Source organism: Trichomycterus rosablanca, chromosome 2 (assembly GCF_030014385.1).
Source record: "Trichomycterus rosablanca isolate fTriRos1 chromosome 2, fTriRos1.hap1, whole genome shotgun sequence".
Classification (NCBI taxonomy): Eukaryota; Metazoa; Chordata; class Actinopteri; order Siluriformes; family Trichomycteridae; genus Trichomycterus; species Trichomycterus rosablanca.
Genome location: NC_085989.1, coordinates 38,676,686 through 38,694,727, shown reverse-complemented (window position 1 = coordinate 38,694,727; position 18,042 = coordinate 38,676,686). Strand labels below are relative to the sequence as shown.

The following is an 18,042-nucleotide window of genomic DNA, read 5'->3' as shown; positions in this document are numbered from 1 at the left end:
AATGAAACTTCCTGGATATGCATTTATTCATTGTCTGTTTTACCACCACTTTATCCTATCCAGGGTGACTCTAGGTCAGATTCACTGGACGAACAGCAGGAACACACACACTCTCTTAGTTAGGGGGACATTTGTCTCACAGGAAACCCACACAGACACGGGGAGAACATGCAAACTCCACAGAGAATCGAACCCAGAATCTTCTTGCCGTGAAGTGACAGCGCTACCCACTAAGCCACCATGCTGCTCCACTCTGGATAGTGTTTTTGAAAAAAGCTTTTTCAATAAGAGGCCAAAACATGAAAAAAGATTTGTACGTGTTTTTTAGGACCTGTAGCCCACATAAAACAAAAATAGCAATGCACATTTCATTTACAAGAGCTTTCAGTGGTATGAAATGTATATTTTATGTATTAAAAACGACACCCAGACTGATGTTCTTAAGGCTAAAAGGGTTTCAGAGCTCCTTTTATTCCATAAAAAGCCTGATGAAATACTGTGTTAAAAGGGTTTTATGAAAGCTAGATTATTTACTAAATCCCTGTCATAAAGTTGTTTACACCCAACATTTACACTCCAGTATTCATACTCTGTGTTTCTCTGAGCCTGTAAGCAGCTAATACCAGCTTTCACATCTGCACAGTAGCAACATCGTATGAGGTGTCTATTTACTATTATTGGAGCATTTTTGAATCATGGATAGGCAGAAATTAATACAAAAGAAAACTCATGAACAAGCAGTCCTTTCTGTCATGATGTTTGCTGTTGTGTGAATGTAAACATTACGATAGAGATGGATTACTTCTCAACCGAGAAGCTCACTTTTGTTTTAAATATAGCCTGGGTTCAAAAAAGTAGCTCCAGCTCATGGTTTGCACTTATATTCTCTCAAAAAGCATTTATGTATGGGTCATTCCTGGGATTGGGTGCCTTTTGGACCGTTAAACTTTTTGAAAATGAAACTTTTATTTGTTTTTCATGTTTTATTATAAAAAGGACATGTTATACTTTTGCAAACTAATATTGGTCAAGCTAAATTACACATGCACCTCATATAGACTGTGACGTATTAGGTTGTAACAGGGTGGACCATAACAGGGTGGACATTTTGACATAAAATGAGCCATTAGCTAGCGAGTGAGCAAAACCATGCTAGTATAAAAGTGAATTCAGACAAAGAATTCTCTGCTTTTTAGTGTGATCATTTTTAAAATGATCAAATCGTATTGTGATACAGGGTGGACATGTTATGGTTGACCATGTAAGACTTTTGGGATAAAATGTGGAAAAAACAACATTAAAATGAGGAGTTAGCCACTCATCTTCCACAGTTGTTTTCCCTCCAAAAAGATCATGTGAGCTCCAGGAAATGATGTCAGTATGTAAAACAGTTCTTCATTTTAAGAGAGAGTAGTAAGGAATAACAGGGTGGACGGCAACTTGAGGGACGTGTGAAAAACCCCTATAAAATAAACTGATAAAGAAATAAAATCCAAGGTTTAGAGGGACTTAAGCAAAACCTTTTAAACAGTATTGACAGACTGAGCTATTTTCATGATTAAAGCTCATATACAGTATCCATCACTAAATCTACAGCACTGGGGACATGGGAAAGAGATAGAAACAGTATGTATACAGTCATTTTATTTTGAGGGGGTAAAAATCATTGTTGAAAAAGTGTTAATTATTTCAGTAGGATGTTTAGAAATTGTATTGTTTAAAATGTACTTAATAAATACAATGATACAGTACTGGGGAAACAAAAGGCACCGAATTGTCGGAATGACCCTTATGAGAAGTCTTAAGGACCAGAAGCCTTATTGTGTGACAGACCTAATTAAACAAACAGGATTTTTTTTACACTCAGTGCCCACTCTGCCTAATGTCTGAGAGTAGGAAGGTTGGGTGAACAAAAGAGTATTTCTTGACGTTGGCCTGTCACTGTGTCTCTCTCTGAGTATTATTCGCTCAATTAGGGTAGAATATAATTAGGTGGCCGGGGTGCAGAGGTAATCACAATAATGATTAGGTGTGAGATGAATGTGAACAGCATTATCAGTTTAGTAGCAGGGGGTCTGTGTAGCAATGACCATGTTCATGTTCAAGCAGAGATGCTTACAAGTCACAAAATACGAGTCCGAGTCAAGTCACGAGTCTTTAGGCAAGAGTCCGAGTCAAGTCACGAGTCTTTAGGCAAGAGTCCGAGTCAAGTCACGAGTCTTTAGGCTAGAGTCCGAGTCAAGTCACGAGTCTTTTGGCTAGAGTCTGAGTCAAGTCACGAGTTTTTTGGCTAGAGTCCGAGTCAAGTCACGAGTTTTTTGGCTAGAGTCTGAGTCAAGTCATTAGTCAATATAATAAACACAAAACATATATTGGAAATGCAGCGTAGAAACAAATAATATGTAAGTTCAGATAAGAACAACAACAGATTAGCGACTGTATTTTGCCGTTTTACTTCGTGCCTTTACTTTCCTAGGTACCAGTTAAAAGCTTAAACTGATACATTTTGTTTTCACTGCGAAACAAAAGTGCGCAATAAATCAGGCACAGCGGCCAAAATCCAAAACACAGCAAAAAAAAGTCAAGTCATATCTTGCGAGTCCTGAGTCGAGTAATTTCAAACGAGTCTGAGTACTTTATGCATTTTCTCCCCTTTTTCTCCCTTTTAGCACGTCCAATTGCCCGATTGCATCATGCTTCCCCTCCACCAATGCCGATCTCCACTCTGATTGAGGAGAACAAAGCTAACCGACGCCCCCTCCGACACGTGGGCAGCATGCCATATGCATCTTATCACCTGCACTTTAACGAGTGCAGTGCAGCTCAGAGTCGTGTACGGAGAGACACACCCTGACAGCACTCTTTTCTCATCTCTGTGCAGGCGCCATCAATCAGCCAGCAGAGGTCGTAATTGCACCAGTCATGAGAGAGAGACCCCATCCGGCTTAGTCCTGCCCATCTGAACTACAGGCCAATCGTTGTTCATGTGGCCGCTCAGCCTTAGCCGGCAGGCAGAGCTGAGATTCGATACGATGTATTCAAGATCCAGCTCTGGTTCCAGCGTGTGTTTTTACCGCTGTGCCACCTGAGCGGCCATCTCTTAAAAACTTTTAAGGTCTCCAAATGATCTGTACAAAAAACTGATCTAAGGTACATAGTATATGGAACATTCATGGATAACATATAATTATTATTTTTTAGCATGAAGTGACAGGTTTTTGTTCATTTTAATCTTTTAACACATACTACTGTTTAATGTCATTTTGTTATAACAAAGTTAAACTAACCCTATATATGGTGCCTGTATACAGGCACAGTGAAGTCTACTGTTTGTTTACATTTATCCCTTTATTAAATGTGGTATTTCTCTGTGTAGAGACTTAATAGATATGTATCTTGTTAAAAAGCATAAACATATTTTGGTTTCATCATAAAAGTATGGATTTGTAATAAATAATTATTTTATTTATTATTAATTAAAATGCAATAATTAAATGATTTCTTAGATGCCCAGGTGGAGCAGCGGGATATTCCATTTATATTTTATAAATATAAACATTATACTATATTAACAGAACTAAACTAAGTACCATGGGTGATCGGGCTTTCTGTTTTGCTGCTCCTCGTCTATGGAATGCCCTTCCCGACCATCTGAGGGCACCACAGACGATTGAGTATTTTAAAAAGGGTTTAAAAACTTTTCTTTTTACCAGATTTTATGACTCTTAAATAACCACTGATTTTATGATGTATGTCTCATGATGCTATGATGTTTATATTTGTTTTATATTTCATGATGTTTTATATTACTCTTTTTCAGTAGCACTTTGAGATTTGTTTTCAAATGTAAAGTGCGTTATAAATAAAATGTATTATTATTATATTCCGCTAGCGCACCAGCCCCGAGATTCTTAACAGCTCGGCTCGATTCTCAGCTCTGCCACCGGTCGGTTGGGCGCCATCTAGCAGGCACAATTGGCAGTGCCTGCAGCAGACAATAATTGGCCATCGTGTCTGCTGGGTGGGATGACGGGCTAAGTGGGTGGGGTCTTCAAACGCTGTGTAAGGACCCTGGTTAGCAAATAGAGGCGCCTATGCAGAATGCATGGGCGAAAAGAAGGGGTCCGCTAGAACTGTGCACGGGTCGGATGTGGTGTGAGCAGCAATATATCCTCCTCGAATGTAATCAGGGATCCCACGCAGCGGAAGACAGATTGACTATGCTAAATCAGGAGAAAAAGGGGAGAAAATGCATAAACAATTTTTTTTGTGGAATAAAATGGAATTCATTTGTTCATAATTGTGATGGTTATACCCTTCGTGATAAATATCTGTAATTCAATATAAAATAAATTCCAAAATTAGCATGCTAGTAAATCTATGAGAGTGATTAACTAATTGCAAATAAGGTAAAAATATAAGATCATTAAATATAGTAAAATATTATAGTTAATACTAAAAATAGTTAGGGCTGGCTCAATACCACTTTTTTATGTCCAATAACGATACTGCAAATTGGGTATCTGCCGATACCGATACCAATCCAATACCGTCATTTCTCCTCTCAAACAACTAAGCAGTAATAATACATGTCTCAGTGCACCATGGTTAAACTAGCTATCTAAATAACAATGCTCAGACTGTGAAACAAATATTATAAAGGAATAAATACAGAACCTACATCATCACACTTATGCTAAACTGCTGTTTTTATTTTCACTTTTACACACACAACATTTAGCAGCATTTTTGGCTTGTTTAACAAGTGTCTGCAATTGGAAGATGTGGATGTCAATGAAACGTGATGGACCAATTAGAATTGGCGCAGAGTTGAGATTTTCCATTAAAGTTCAGTTACGTTTTTAGATGATTAAAAACCAAGGCGTGCTTATTAAAAACCCTGCTGGGTTTTAAAGAGGGAAATGGGAAATGGTATAGTTTGTTTTATTTAATAACACTAATGGATTAATGGTTGAGGATGTGAGGGATCTCCAAGCCGGGACAAGATAGGTTCTTTATCTCAGGTGAGCGATTGATCATTTATAAAGTGATTTTTATTGTGTTTAAACAGTGTGTTTAGATGTGGCAGTAGTAGATGATTTTTTTAAATGCTAAAAGTTTAAGTAGATTTGTGTATTTTAATTTCTAAATGAATGTTGCGGATGAGTTGTAGATCAGTGGTAGATCAATGTTAATTATGTCATCAAGCGTGAGTGGCAATAAACGGCGCTCTGTTGGAACGTATCTTCGTGTGTTGTTTGCTTTACACACAAACAACGGCCTTATTTACATCAGGTGTTATTTTCATTAAGCATCAGTATTGGATCGGATTACATGTTCTTTTCCTTTCGATATCCGATCAAGTGATTTGGGCCGATATCTGACCGATACCGATACTGAGTATCGGATCGGTGCCAGCCCTGTAAACAGTGTAATCAAAGCATGTTTATTTTATTTCTGTAAAAGATACAAAAATCTGTGCTGGCTTGTAATTTCTTCTAGTTATATAAGAGTCATTTATTTCATCAGTATTTTCTGTTTATACATAAAAAACATGACAGACTTCCTTGCTAAACAGAAAGCATGCTTTGATACTATGGTTGTGGGAGTGGACTCAGGAGACTCAGTCCTCCGCTGTAATTAATCCTTTATCGTAAAAGCCAAAAATCTACTCCTACATCTTTAAATCAAATTAAAGTGTCATTAATTTTTACTAACTCTAAATGCCAGTCAGGGTTGTGATGTGTCTGGCATTACCTAAAACACTGGGAGAAAGGTAAAAACTTGCCCTGGACGAGGCATCAGTTTCTAGCAGGGCGACACACACTCAATTTGCTCACAACTTGGGGAAGGTTTTCACCCTTTGTATGATTTTAGGAGGTGGAAAGAAGCCATAGCAGCCGAATGAAACACAACATGAGAATTACACACAGATCAAAATATTAAACCCAAGACCTTAAGATGTGCACTGTGGCCCCAGCAACAATTTAATGATATGCTGTTAATGCTAAATTGACACTACATGACTTTAAAGTTGTTCAGATCACTGTACAGTTCACACTACACAACTTGATCTCTTGTAATCTGGAGTCTTTTAAGTCATTGTGGTTTTTACTCTACTCGATTGATCAGCGATAGGATGTCACCCACTACATGATCACCAAGAGAACTCTGTCCTGACTAGTCTGTCTCATCTCCCAAACTACATTTTGTCACGAAAACACATGCGAGAAGTGACAAGGGGTGTAACGATACCCTGTCCAAAAATGCACGTCAACAAGAAGAGAGCAATCCAAGTTGTTTGAGCACTGATGTGCAGCGTAAAAGCAAGTAGAGAAAATAAATGTATCTGGGTGAAGGAGTGGGTTTGGCAACAAGACCAGCAGGGATCATTTTCTCGCAGAGAGAGTTAAAAGTCAAATATTTTTTGCAATGCAACGTTGGTATTATGGTTTGGCGTAGACGATAAGTCACAAATACTGTAAAGCTTTTGTATGCCGATGTATTCTGATAGAAACTATAAAATGCACCTGTTCCACACATTTACAACTCCTCCCCCAGGGTTTCTTTTCTATATCTTGCACTCACAACAATCACAACGTAATCACACTACATGATTTTGAGTTGCTGACTGGTCCAGATATTTAGCATGCTAGATATTTTTCTTGAGTCTGCGAGCGATCGGTGAGCCGCTCGGATCGAGTCATTGAACAGTTCAAACATAGCGAGCGAGAGCCCATTTTTGAGTCCCGAATGAACACCGATGGTGGCACATCTAGCGGCAACCTGTCAGCGAGCGAAAATGTAGGCATAAAGTAACACTATGTGAAGATAAAACATACACAACACATTAACACCCTTGACTTAAATCATTCATGAACTCATGCAGTTTTACTAACTGCTTTTACCTAGTCGTGGTTGCAGTGGCTTTGACGCCACCTTAAACACTGGAAAGCAGGTGGAAATACATTCTGTTCATGGTGTCACTACATGCATCACACAAATTCACCTATAAACATGTAATTCAGAGCAGCTAATCTATCTCCTTTCGTTAGTGTGCTTATTTATTCAGTCATCAGCTGCCTTAATCATGTTTTTATTAAATATAAATATGTGCCTTTTTAAATGCAATGTCTGTTAAAAGGTTAATAGCTCATTAATTTGTTCTGTAAGTACACCATGCCCAAAACCTTGTAAACACCTCTTATAATTATTAAGCTCATGTGTTTCAGCCACAGTGCTAACAGATCGATTTTTTATCGTTGCGGCTGCTTCCTGTTTTATCAAGGCTGTGCCCTTGTGAAGGAACACCAGTGGCCTCCACAGAGCCCTGACCTCAACCCTCTTTGATACTTTTGGCATTATTTTGGAGGTTATTTGGGTAAAAGATGTTCCCCTCCAACATCAGTGCTGATCTCATAAATGCTCTTTAGACTGAAAGACAATTAATGAATACAGAATAACTCCAGGGTTATTGAAGCTGCCAGCGGTTATTGAAAGGGTGAGGGGCATTTATTAAGATCATGTTTTACACACTTTGGTTACATTCATGACAGGAACGGTAGATACAGGTTACACAAGATTCATCAGTTCAAGTCTTTAATGTCAAACACAGTCATGGACAATTTAGTATCTCCAATTCACCTAACTTGCATGTCTTTGGACTGTGGGAGGAAGCCGGAGCTCCCAGAGGAAACCCACACAGACACCATACAGAAAGGACCTGGACCGCTCCACCTGGGGATCAAACCCAGGACCTTCCTGTTGTGAGCCGACAGTGCTACCCACCGAGCCACCATGCCGCCCTGAATGGGATGTACAACAAGCTCATGGTCAGGTGTTTGACCTCTTATACAACCACAGAGGGGAAAAAATACATCTCTAGATTTAATACGCCCTGAAGCATACATATGACTATATTTATGCTTACTTTGTTTTCCACATATAGGACACTTTTACAATTGCTAGTCTTGGATAATGACTAACTGAATTATGTATAAACTAATTTGACCTTGGTCATAAATGTTTGAACTAAGCAATATGACAATACAGTTGATAGTATGGTACTAAATGTTTGGGCTAAATATTGATTTCTCTAGGCCCTAGAGTCTAGGGTAGGCTAGTAAACAATCGACTATTAAAAATAATGCATTAATGAATGAGCAAGCAGGTTGTGGGTATAACACTGAGTTTATGTTCAGCCCTTAGGAACCAACCCAGTGTAGTGCTCTTACAAAGCTGACAGATCATAGAGAGCATAATAATGAGCAGTTTAGCAAGTTAAATCAGTGCAAGGACTGGCACTGAAACTGATGATGTGCATTTTGTATCAAATTCAAGAATATTCTTTAACAATAATTAGGTACATGAAATGTACCATACAATTGTAAGGTATGTTGTAGGGATGCCCTACAACATACTGATCACTGACAAGAAAGTCAGCTTTAGTTTTATTTTCAAGAGCTGGTGCTTAATTTTAATTGAGATCAGAGTAAGAACGTCTGTTTGAAATTTACTCTCACCCATCCTTAGTGTGGATGAGCCAGCTTTGTGTACAGTCACATTTGGAGTTTCTAATCTGGAGTTCTTTAAATGTAGTTATATAATTTCAATAATGATCAACTTAACTATTGCTAGGGTGGCAGGGTGGCACGGTGGCACGGTGGCTCGGTGGGTAGCACAGTCGCCTCACAGCAAGAAGGTCCTTGGTTCAATCCCCAGGCGGGGCAGTCCGGGTCCTTTCTGTGCGGAGTTTGCATGTTCTCCCTGTGTCTGCATAGGTTTCCTTCGGGAGCTCCGGTTTCCTCCCAGAGTCCAAAAACATGCAGTCAAGGTTAATTGGAGACACTAAATTGCCCTATAGGTGAATGAGTGTATGTGTGTCTGCCCTGCGATGGACTGGTGCTTCGCCCAGGGTGTTACTGTGTGCGGTGGGATAGGCTCCAGCACCTCCCATGACCGTAATTGGATAAGCGGTTAAGACAGTGAGTGAGTGAGTGAGTAAACTATTGCTTATTAAAATCACAAGGTTTTTTTTCAGTATGGATTCAAGCATGTATTACTTTTTGTTTTAACTTAAATGATGTCATAATCACAAATGATAATCAAATAAATGTTAATGAATTACATTTATTTTAACACATTATTTTTTATAAAATATGTTATTTATTTTTCAATTCTATCTCTATTGGCCTGTAGCAGCTTCATAGCAGTGTAAGAGCGCATTGTGGCTAATAGGTATTGTGCTAGCAGCTAGAACACTGAGTGTGCTGAGATGGGTGTGAGTTAGAACAGCTGTCTGCAGTGTTCACTGGGATAAGTGCTCTAGTGAAACGTTGGCAGTGTGTGAGGAAGGCACTGCTAGTCACTGGCTTCTGCATTACTGTTCAATAAACTCAAGTGCTAGACTTGCCAACAATGAAAGGAAGTAAAGCCACTGCAAAGCATTCACTGCACCTAATCAAATGTTATTTGTTACACCTGTAAATACTCTGTAAGCATACCTGGGACTCAGTTTTGTTAGTGCTGTTTGTTAGTCCTTTGTTTGTCTGGCATGCCTTTCGAGGACCTGGGTAGTGAACAGTGGCGCCACTCCTGTATTTTAGCTGCCATGGGTATCCTCCTGTTTTCACGTTTTGCCATACGTGGCATAAAAGCTTTCTGTATTTTTTTGTCAGTACTGGTTTGCTGCGTTCCCCTGTCTGGTTTTCTGGTCAGTGTTAGGGTTGTTACTTGTCGGTGAACTGAGCAGATGGTGGAGTGGCACCCAAACTCTTTTTGAATATGTACGTTTGTGATTTTATTTGTGTGATGATACAGCAGATGAACAAATAATATTGATGTAGTGTTTTAGAGAAGCAGTATGTTTTGTTAATAGTCATGTCACAATTATTAACCCCCACATATTATTCCTACATAAGGCTTTTTTTTTTTTTTTTGCACAGTAAAGTTTTAAGTGGCATTTGTGCATGTAACTCTGCATTGTAGAGCTTGACAAAGGTTTGCCAAAGTAATCTCTTGCCTATGTGGTTATATCAGCTATTGTTGAGTGGCGGTTCTTGATGCAGTGCCGTCTGAGGGATGGAAGATCACGGGTGTTTAGCTAAAGCTTAAACCCTTTGGCCTTTACGCACTGAAATTCCTCCTGATTCCTTGAATGGTTTAATGATATTATGCACTGTAGAGGGAGAAATATGCAAATCCCTTCCGATCTTTCTTTGAGGTACATTGTTTTTTTAACATTTCAATCATTTTCTCATGCATTTGTTGACAAACTGGAGATCCTCTGATCATCTTTGCTCATCAAAGCCTTTCCTGGATGCTGCTTTTGTACCAAACCATGATTACAATCACCTGTTGACATCACTTGTTGGGAATCACATAATTATTTAGTTTTTTCACCTCATTACAAGCCCTAAATTGCCCCCGTCCCAACTTTTTTTTTGGAATGTGTTGCAGGCCTGAAATGCAGGAATGGAGGTATATTAACAAATGAAATTAAGTTGAGCAGACAAAACATGAAATATCTCAGGTTCATCCTGTCTGCAATCAAATAAAAGTCAAAATAAATGTAACGATCACTGTGTTTTTATTTTATTTGCATTTTTCATACTTTTCTGATTTGGGGTTGTAGCTAAATAGCTAGCATTTTTCACACAGACGTTCATGTTGGGACAGCATGTGAAATTAAAAGTAAGCAGTAATTTATGAATTCACTTTAACCTGTATTTAAATAAAAACAAGTACAAAGACAAAGAAGTATAGGTTAACATAATAAACTGTAAACTGTATTAGCTAGACATGCTACAGATGTCACAAATAAAAAAAAAAATAATAATTTGGAAAGAACGGGCTTATTTTTTAGAATATACGTCAGAGAATTTAAATTTAAAATTTACCAATGTTTATGCATTTTTACTGTGCTTAGACGTGGTTAACCTAATATTTTTGCGTACATTACACGTGTAGCACGAGTGTCTGACAATAAACGTCCTTGGTGAAAACACGTCAAGGTGTTTGTAAGAGCTTTACTCTCTGCTGCCACCCAGAGGTTAATGTACAGTATGCACTGTTCGGTTGGCTGGAGTTCATCTGGGAAGTGATTAAAAATGCTTTTTAAAGCCAAACAGCTGAAGGCACTGTCTACAATAGACGTTTTAATGCATGCTTATTATTAATGAATAACCACTCGCTAAATAAAACAGAATTTATAAACAGGTGTGCACTTTTTTGGTTGTGATCGGGGTAGGCAACCTACAGCACACATGCTACAGCAGGCACATGGGGCATGTTTGCCTGGCACACTGATTTGTGAAAGTAAATAAAATAAAATAAAGGTATTTCAAACTCAGAGCTGTGCCCTATTGGTTAAATCCTTCCTTACAGCAAGCAGTTACACTTACATTTGGAGCATTTAGCAGACGCCTTTATTTAAAGCAACTTACATTATATTACAGTATACAATCTGAGCAATTTAGGGTTAATGGCCTTGCTCAAGAGCCCAACAGCAGCAACATGGCAGTGGTGGGGCTTGAACCAGAGATCTTTTGATTACTAGTTCAGTACCTTAAACTTTAGGCTACGGCTTGTGGTTAAGTTAAGGTAGAGTAATTTACCTTAGGTAAGTAGGCTAATCAAGGTGTAAAAAGACCTTCACTCAAAGAGGATACACATCCTCTTTTTCCCGGACATGTCCTTATTTTTGGAACAAAAAAGCTTCTAAATCACCGAAAATGTCCGGGATTTGACTTTTGTAGTCAGCTTGATCCCGCCTTTTTGAACTTTTCTTAAAAATGCCCAAGTGAAGCCGCTCAGGTGGCGCAGCGGTAAAACACGGTAGCACACCAGAGCTGGGATTTCGAATACATCGTATCGAACACATGAATTCAGTAATTAGACGGCGTCCCCTAATACTTTTGTCCATGCTACATAACCTACATGCTAACAGTTTGTGTCTTATCATTTTGATGTATGGAATTTTCATTGATTTATTGATTTATTTTTGAATTGGCATGTGCAAATAAGGCTGCCGACCACGGTGCAGCCATGCTTTGTTGTTAGGGTCAAAAGAGCAAACTCTTTAATCAAGATGCGAGCACTACGTACAGAAATAGCCATGCAAACAAGAGGCCTGCAGGACATGTTGTGTGTGTGTGAGTGTGTGCAAGTGACAGGCTGCCATTTTGCCTTGGCTACGGCACAAACAGCCAGATGAAAGCCACTACGACACTGCATACAGATGTGGTTGTATTATGTCCACCATCCACCCCCACCTTAATGAACTATAGAGAGCTATTACTGCGGTGCATTCACTCTGAACAAGCGCAATTATTCTCGAATGCATTGTTAAACAGCAAAAGGTTGATCATGATGACTGCAGGAATTTCATAGTAGTGTAAGGATTCCGTTGTATTTGCTGTATTTGAGTGCCATCTAGTGGCTGGAGAATTAGAAGCCACTTTATTTACAGGCGAGCTTCCATAAACACTAACTGTCTTGTAAAATAAAAGCAGCATAAAAATATACTATTGTACTTTTACCTTATTGACTGATATAAAACACGCATTATTTTCCCTTTAAGTACCTACCAAGCAGGAATTTATTTAATAACTCAATCAACATTAAAATGTTCTAGTGTAATATATCAGTGGGTAACAGAAATCATACCATATTAAATTAAATCAAAAAGTGGGGTCCTATAGCTGTAGTCTGTTTTATTTAGTGCTGAAATGACTATATTTATAAGATGGACACTGAGTTTGTATATCTGAATTGTTAAAGGTTGGTCAATTTGACCATTTATTGCATATACACCGACAAGGCATAACATTATGACCACTGACAGGTGAAGTGAATAACACTGATTATCTCTTCATCACGCATGTTAGTGGGTGGGATATATTAGGCAGCAAGTGAACATTTTATCCTCAAAGTTGATGTGTTAGAAGCAGGAAAAATGGGCAAGTGTAAGGATTTGTGCGAGTTTGACAAGGGCCAAATTGTGATGGCTAGACTCAGAGAGTCAGAGTATCTCCAAAACTGCAGCTCTTGTGGGGTGTTCCCGATCTGCAGTGGTCAGTATCTATCAAAAGTGGTCCAAGGAAAGAACAGTGGTAAACCGGCGACAGGGTCATAGGCGGCCAAGGCTCATTGATGCACGTGGCCTGTGTGGTTCGTTCCAACAGACGAGCTACTGTAGCTCAAATTGCTGAAGAAGTTAATGCTGGTTCTGATAGAAAAGGTGTCAGAATACACAGTGCATCGCAGTGTGTTGCGTATGGGGCAGCAAAAGGGGGACCAACAAAATATTAGGAAGGTGGTCATAATGTTATTCCTGATCGGTGTATACCCAGTGAAGCATTTTTAGATTTTGCTTGCCTCTATTGTGATTTAACTATATATTTATATACATTTTAGCATTGCAATGACACTACCACGGTAAAGACAGTAGTGTGCCTTGTTAGGAGTGTATCAGGTGCAGCAGTGTTGTTTGGGTTTGTAAATACTGTTTAAAACAGTGGACTGTTTACTGAACTCAAACCCTGTATGCACTCGTTGGAGGTGTACAGATAGAGGCTAAAGCTATTTTCTTTTCTTTTTTTAACAGGGGGCACTTTTTGATACTTTTTAAACACACTGTATTAGGGCTGTGCGATATGACTAAAAAACTAATATCTCGATATGCTTTTGAGAAGTGGCTATATACGATACGATATAATGTAAACTTAAAGTACAGTGGCAGACCACTGCCCGTATTTTAGCTCATTTGGTTTACAAGTTATCTTAAAAACACAAAACACTGTAGTTCTGATAAATTCTGACAGAATTACATTGTTTATATTTTGTATTATTACAAGGCTGTATTTATACTGACAATATTTATATCAAACAAACCAGCAGAATTTCACAATCACATTTTTGCTGTCTGTATTACTGCAAATAAATGAGCATCAAAAAATACCGAAAAAGTTCAATATTTGATAATGCTTTGCTATCATTGCAAAATGAAAGCGCATGTTAAACAACAGCACCGCAACCCAGATCAACCACACAGCAGCATAAAATCATAACCGCTGTGTACCTGAGCTTCTGTTCCTCAAATTGCGAATCAAATTTATATCCGTGTGTTGTTCCATTAGGAATATAATCACCTTGTTTTTCTTCTTGAAGGCCACCTTATATGTTTCCAGAATATTTCCAGAATATATTAATACATTTTCAACTGTGTTTGATATATAAGGTACAAAGCTAAAACCAATCAAGAGAGAGATTGAAATTCCGCCCAAAATCTGAATTCGCAAACTCTGATTGGTTTATGCAGCTGTTTTCCAAGGCTTGAACCACGAAGAATCTCTTTCACATTGAACTGATTCATTTGTGTGAGCAAAACGAATGAATCTTTACCATAGATAAGAGCACAGCTCCCTGATTCGATTCCAATGAATAATTTGTTTGAAAAGAGTCATTTCTGACTCTTTACTCAGTGATTCAGTTTGCATGTGTGTGTGTGTGCAGACGCCCACCCTCTCATACGCTATAAAAAGCGTTATGCGCAGCACTTGTGCTCTGTTTTAAATGTTCTCAAATGGTAACCTGTGTATCCTAGACATACTCAATATATTGAATATGGCCATTTTTAACATTGTGTAAAAAGTAATATTGAATATATCGCTATTTGCGATATACCGCCCAGCCCTACACTATATATGTACTTTGTGGGTACACTCTACTAAGTGTAGTAATCTGCTTACCTGTACTGTATCACCCCCAATAAAATTGGGTAATGAACCATTCATATATATTGTCTCAAATATATATAGTGTTTCAAATTGTATACCATTGTAATAAAAGATTTGGCAGACCAAGACACTACCAGTGGTGTATTTTCCTATTTGACATAACATTTACAAAGTCATGTTTGTTCATTTTAGAGAGGTTGTGAAGATTGTTTTTGCTGGTTCTAGCATTAAATCATTTGCAGCGTGTTAATTGACTGCAGTCTGCCACATGAATATACAGTCTGCCTCATAAATATGTTTTAGAATGCAAGTGTCTAAAATACCTGATGAAAATCATGTAAATATAATGCAGCACACTAACTGTAAATTATGCTGTATATGCTTTGAAAACTGTGTGTCAGGTTTTTGTGTGTCTTCATGTGTGTTCCTATAGTGGTAAATGAAAGGTAAAAGTAGGTAGTTAAAAATAATTAAGGTGAGGTAGAATGTGAGATGTAATGGATGGCAGTAGTAAACTTAATGGATTTGAGAAGAAAAATAGTGAAAACTACTGGTAAAATGTAAATGTGTGTGCTAAAAGTGGTAAAAGTAGAGAATGTCAAATCTATTTTTTTCTATTTTATGTAACTGAATGCAATTGGTAAAGATGAATGTAAAACAATAAAAAGGTAGTAAAAGTGAATGGTAGTAGATTTTAAAGGTTACAAGAATAGAAAAAATAATTATATAGTGATAGTTATGGATTCTTGTCTCAGGTAAACTTACATTAGCATTACCTAATTCAGCCTCCTAGGTTACTAAAATCCATATCACTGTCTTTTTATAGAATAAATTTCCACAAAAACAAATAATATTAAACATTTTATTTAATATTTTACTGGTTGTGCTTTTGGAGATTGTGTTTGAAACCACAAATTCAGCTAATTGTGTTTGGTGCTAAGCAACTGTGAGCTGTACATTTTAAGACTATTGTTAGTTGCAGTAATACACAAATGCCACTGGATGGCAGTGCTGACTTAGATGAAGAGTAAATGGCGGTATGTGAGACAGTAGCAACATGGTTGATTAATAACAGGCTTCAAATCTGGGTCTAGAGGGACAGAGTCTGCTAGCGCAGGACTGTTCTACTCGAGATATCTACTTTAATGGAGCTTGGGTAGTTCTCACATCTGATTGAGCTGCAAATTACTTTTTACTGTTTACAAATCAAAGCTTAAGCAAGATAAATGTGTCACTAAGAAACAGCTAGTTAACCCTGAATACATTTTGCTAACACCAGCAATGCTACTGTGCGGTCTCATGCTATCCTGGGTCAATGAATTAATCAACACTAAATGTTCACGTTGCGACAACATATGATTGTTTATGAAGCAATCCATTCATCTGAGAGTTCATACACAAATCTTTTTTGGCTATTTTAGTAATGCTTTTTGCTAACAGGTGCATGAATTTAAGTTACATTACAGTAATACAACAGACAAAGATTGGCAATACTAAAGAGTTCAGTCACGTCCATTGTCCTAATGGGTCAGTTCATCAGTTACACCCTGCAAGAGCTGCACCGGTTAGCTAAAGCTTTTTTTATTGTGAAAATGTGTAGGAGCAACAGCTGCTTGACCACAAACTAGCAAGCCACACAAACTCACAAACTAGTTGCTACATTTACTACCAAGTTCCAGCTTGACCTGACAACAACAGCAATTCATCCCACTCATAACTATTTATCATGAGCGTTATGGATAAGTATCCCATGGCTGCAAGCCTACAAGCCTATAATCTTAATGCACAATGGCACCTGCTAAAGTAGCATGTAATCCACCACCAATCCACCACACTCGGGGGCGGCACGGTGGCTAAGTGGGTAGCACTGTTGCCTCACAGCAAGAAGGTCCTGGGTTCGATCCCCAGGTGGGGCGGCATCTGTCATGAATGTAACCAAAGTGTAAAACATGACGTTAAAATCCTAATAAACAAACAAAAAAATAGCTTTTTTTTATAAAGAGCTATTTCCTGCATCAGCATGGCAATATCTGCACAAAGCTGGATCCATAAAGAAGTTCTGGCATGGAACAACTTAACTGGTATGCAGAGTGCCTTGACCTCAACCACATCCAACAAATTTGGGTTGAAGTGGAAAGCCAGCTGTAAGCCAGAACATCAGTGCCCAGCCTTACCAATGTACCTGTGGATTTGATGAGCCTGTTAAGGATTTAGTTGTGTCCTATTGAGCATCATGGTTGGATTAACTCAAACCATCCATTTGGAAGCACTCATCCGTGAGTGACAGGCTGAGAGAATGAATGAGAGTGAGCAGCTGCTAAATGCTTGCAGTTCGATTAGGTGAGCGATCGAAGGATGGAGCCATACCGCATGACTTTACCATATTACATCATGATTAAGGTGTTGAACAGAGCATATGATTGATAAAGTATCAAGAGAGAGAGAAGCACCGAGTGGAACGCATCTCTTCCTCATTAATACTTCCTCACTGCCTCTCCACTCACACACATGCAGACACTCAGGATGCATCTGATATAGCTCGAGCTATCTTTAATTTAGCTCTATACAGCTGCAACAAGATCAAAAACCTAATTGTTGATCGAGAAGGCACGCTCTCTCCTCTCCTCGCCTCCCGCTGTTTCTGTTTCTTTGCTCGGCAAACGAGATGGGCAGGATGTGAGCGCGAGGCGGCGAAAAGGGGAGGGGAAGAGCGAGGGTTGAGAGTGAGCAAGGCAGCAATTGAGGGAGTGAGCAAGGCAGCGTTTGAGGGAATGAGTGAGGCAGCCAATGCGCAGTGTTGCATCTTGACAGAGAGAGAGAGATAGAGAAAGAGAGCGAGGCGTGAGCATTTGCTCTGAGGCAGCAGCCGAAGCTGTGTGATGCCGCTGGATTTTGTTCTCGCTGCTGCGTCCAACTGCGCGTGACCACCCTGTTGCACAGAGGACAACGTGGCAAGAGTGTATTAGCACAAGTCTCGAGTTAGGAGTGTGTGAGCCCCCCAGTTGGGGCTCAGCAAGTTGGGGGGGTAGAAGGGTCGGGAGGTGCCATGAGCGTGCCAATTTTGAAGATCGGAGCGGTGCTAAGCACCATGGCTATGGTCACTAACTGGATGTCCCAGACCTTGCCCTCACTCGTCGGGCTCAACGGCACCACCGTGTCCCGAGCCGGAACCTCAGAGAGGATCGTTAGCGTACGTAATCTTACTTTGCACCTTACACACCCTCGGGATCTCTATCTGTTTCTGCTTCTGAGTGGGTTTTTCTTACCTCAAAGATTGTCTAAATTCAATAGATTCTTGTAGAGC

At 39.0% G+C, this 18,042-nt stretch overlaps 1 protein-coding gene across 2 annotated transcripts in view; it reads left to right on the top strand.

The window, feature by feature from the left end:
- The window catches only part of olfm2a (olfactomedin 2a), a 269,002-nt gene that overhangs the window by 120,576 nt on the left and 130,384 nt on the right, over positions 1-18,042 (top strand). The window contains exon 1 of one of the 2 annotated variants that reach the window (XM_063015244.1): positions 17,755-17,928. The exons of the other annotated variant lie outside the window; for it this stretch is intronic. Within the exon in view, the coding sequence (XP_062871314.1) occupies positions 17,785-17,928 (144 nt within the window). The 5' untranslated portion in view covers positions 17,755-17,784. Of the gene's footprint in view, positions 1-17,754; positions 17,929-18,042 lie in introns of those variants that run through there. 2 annotated transcript variants of the gene reach the window in all.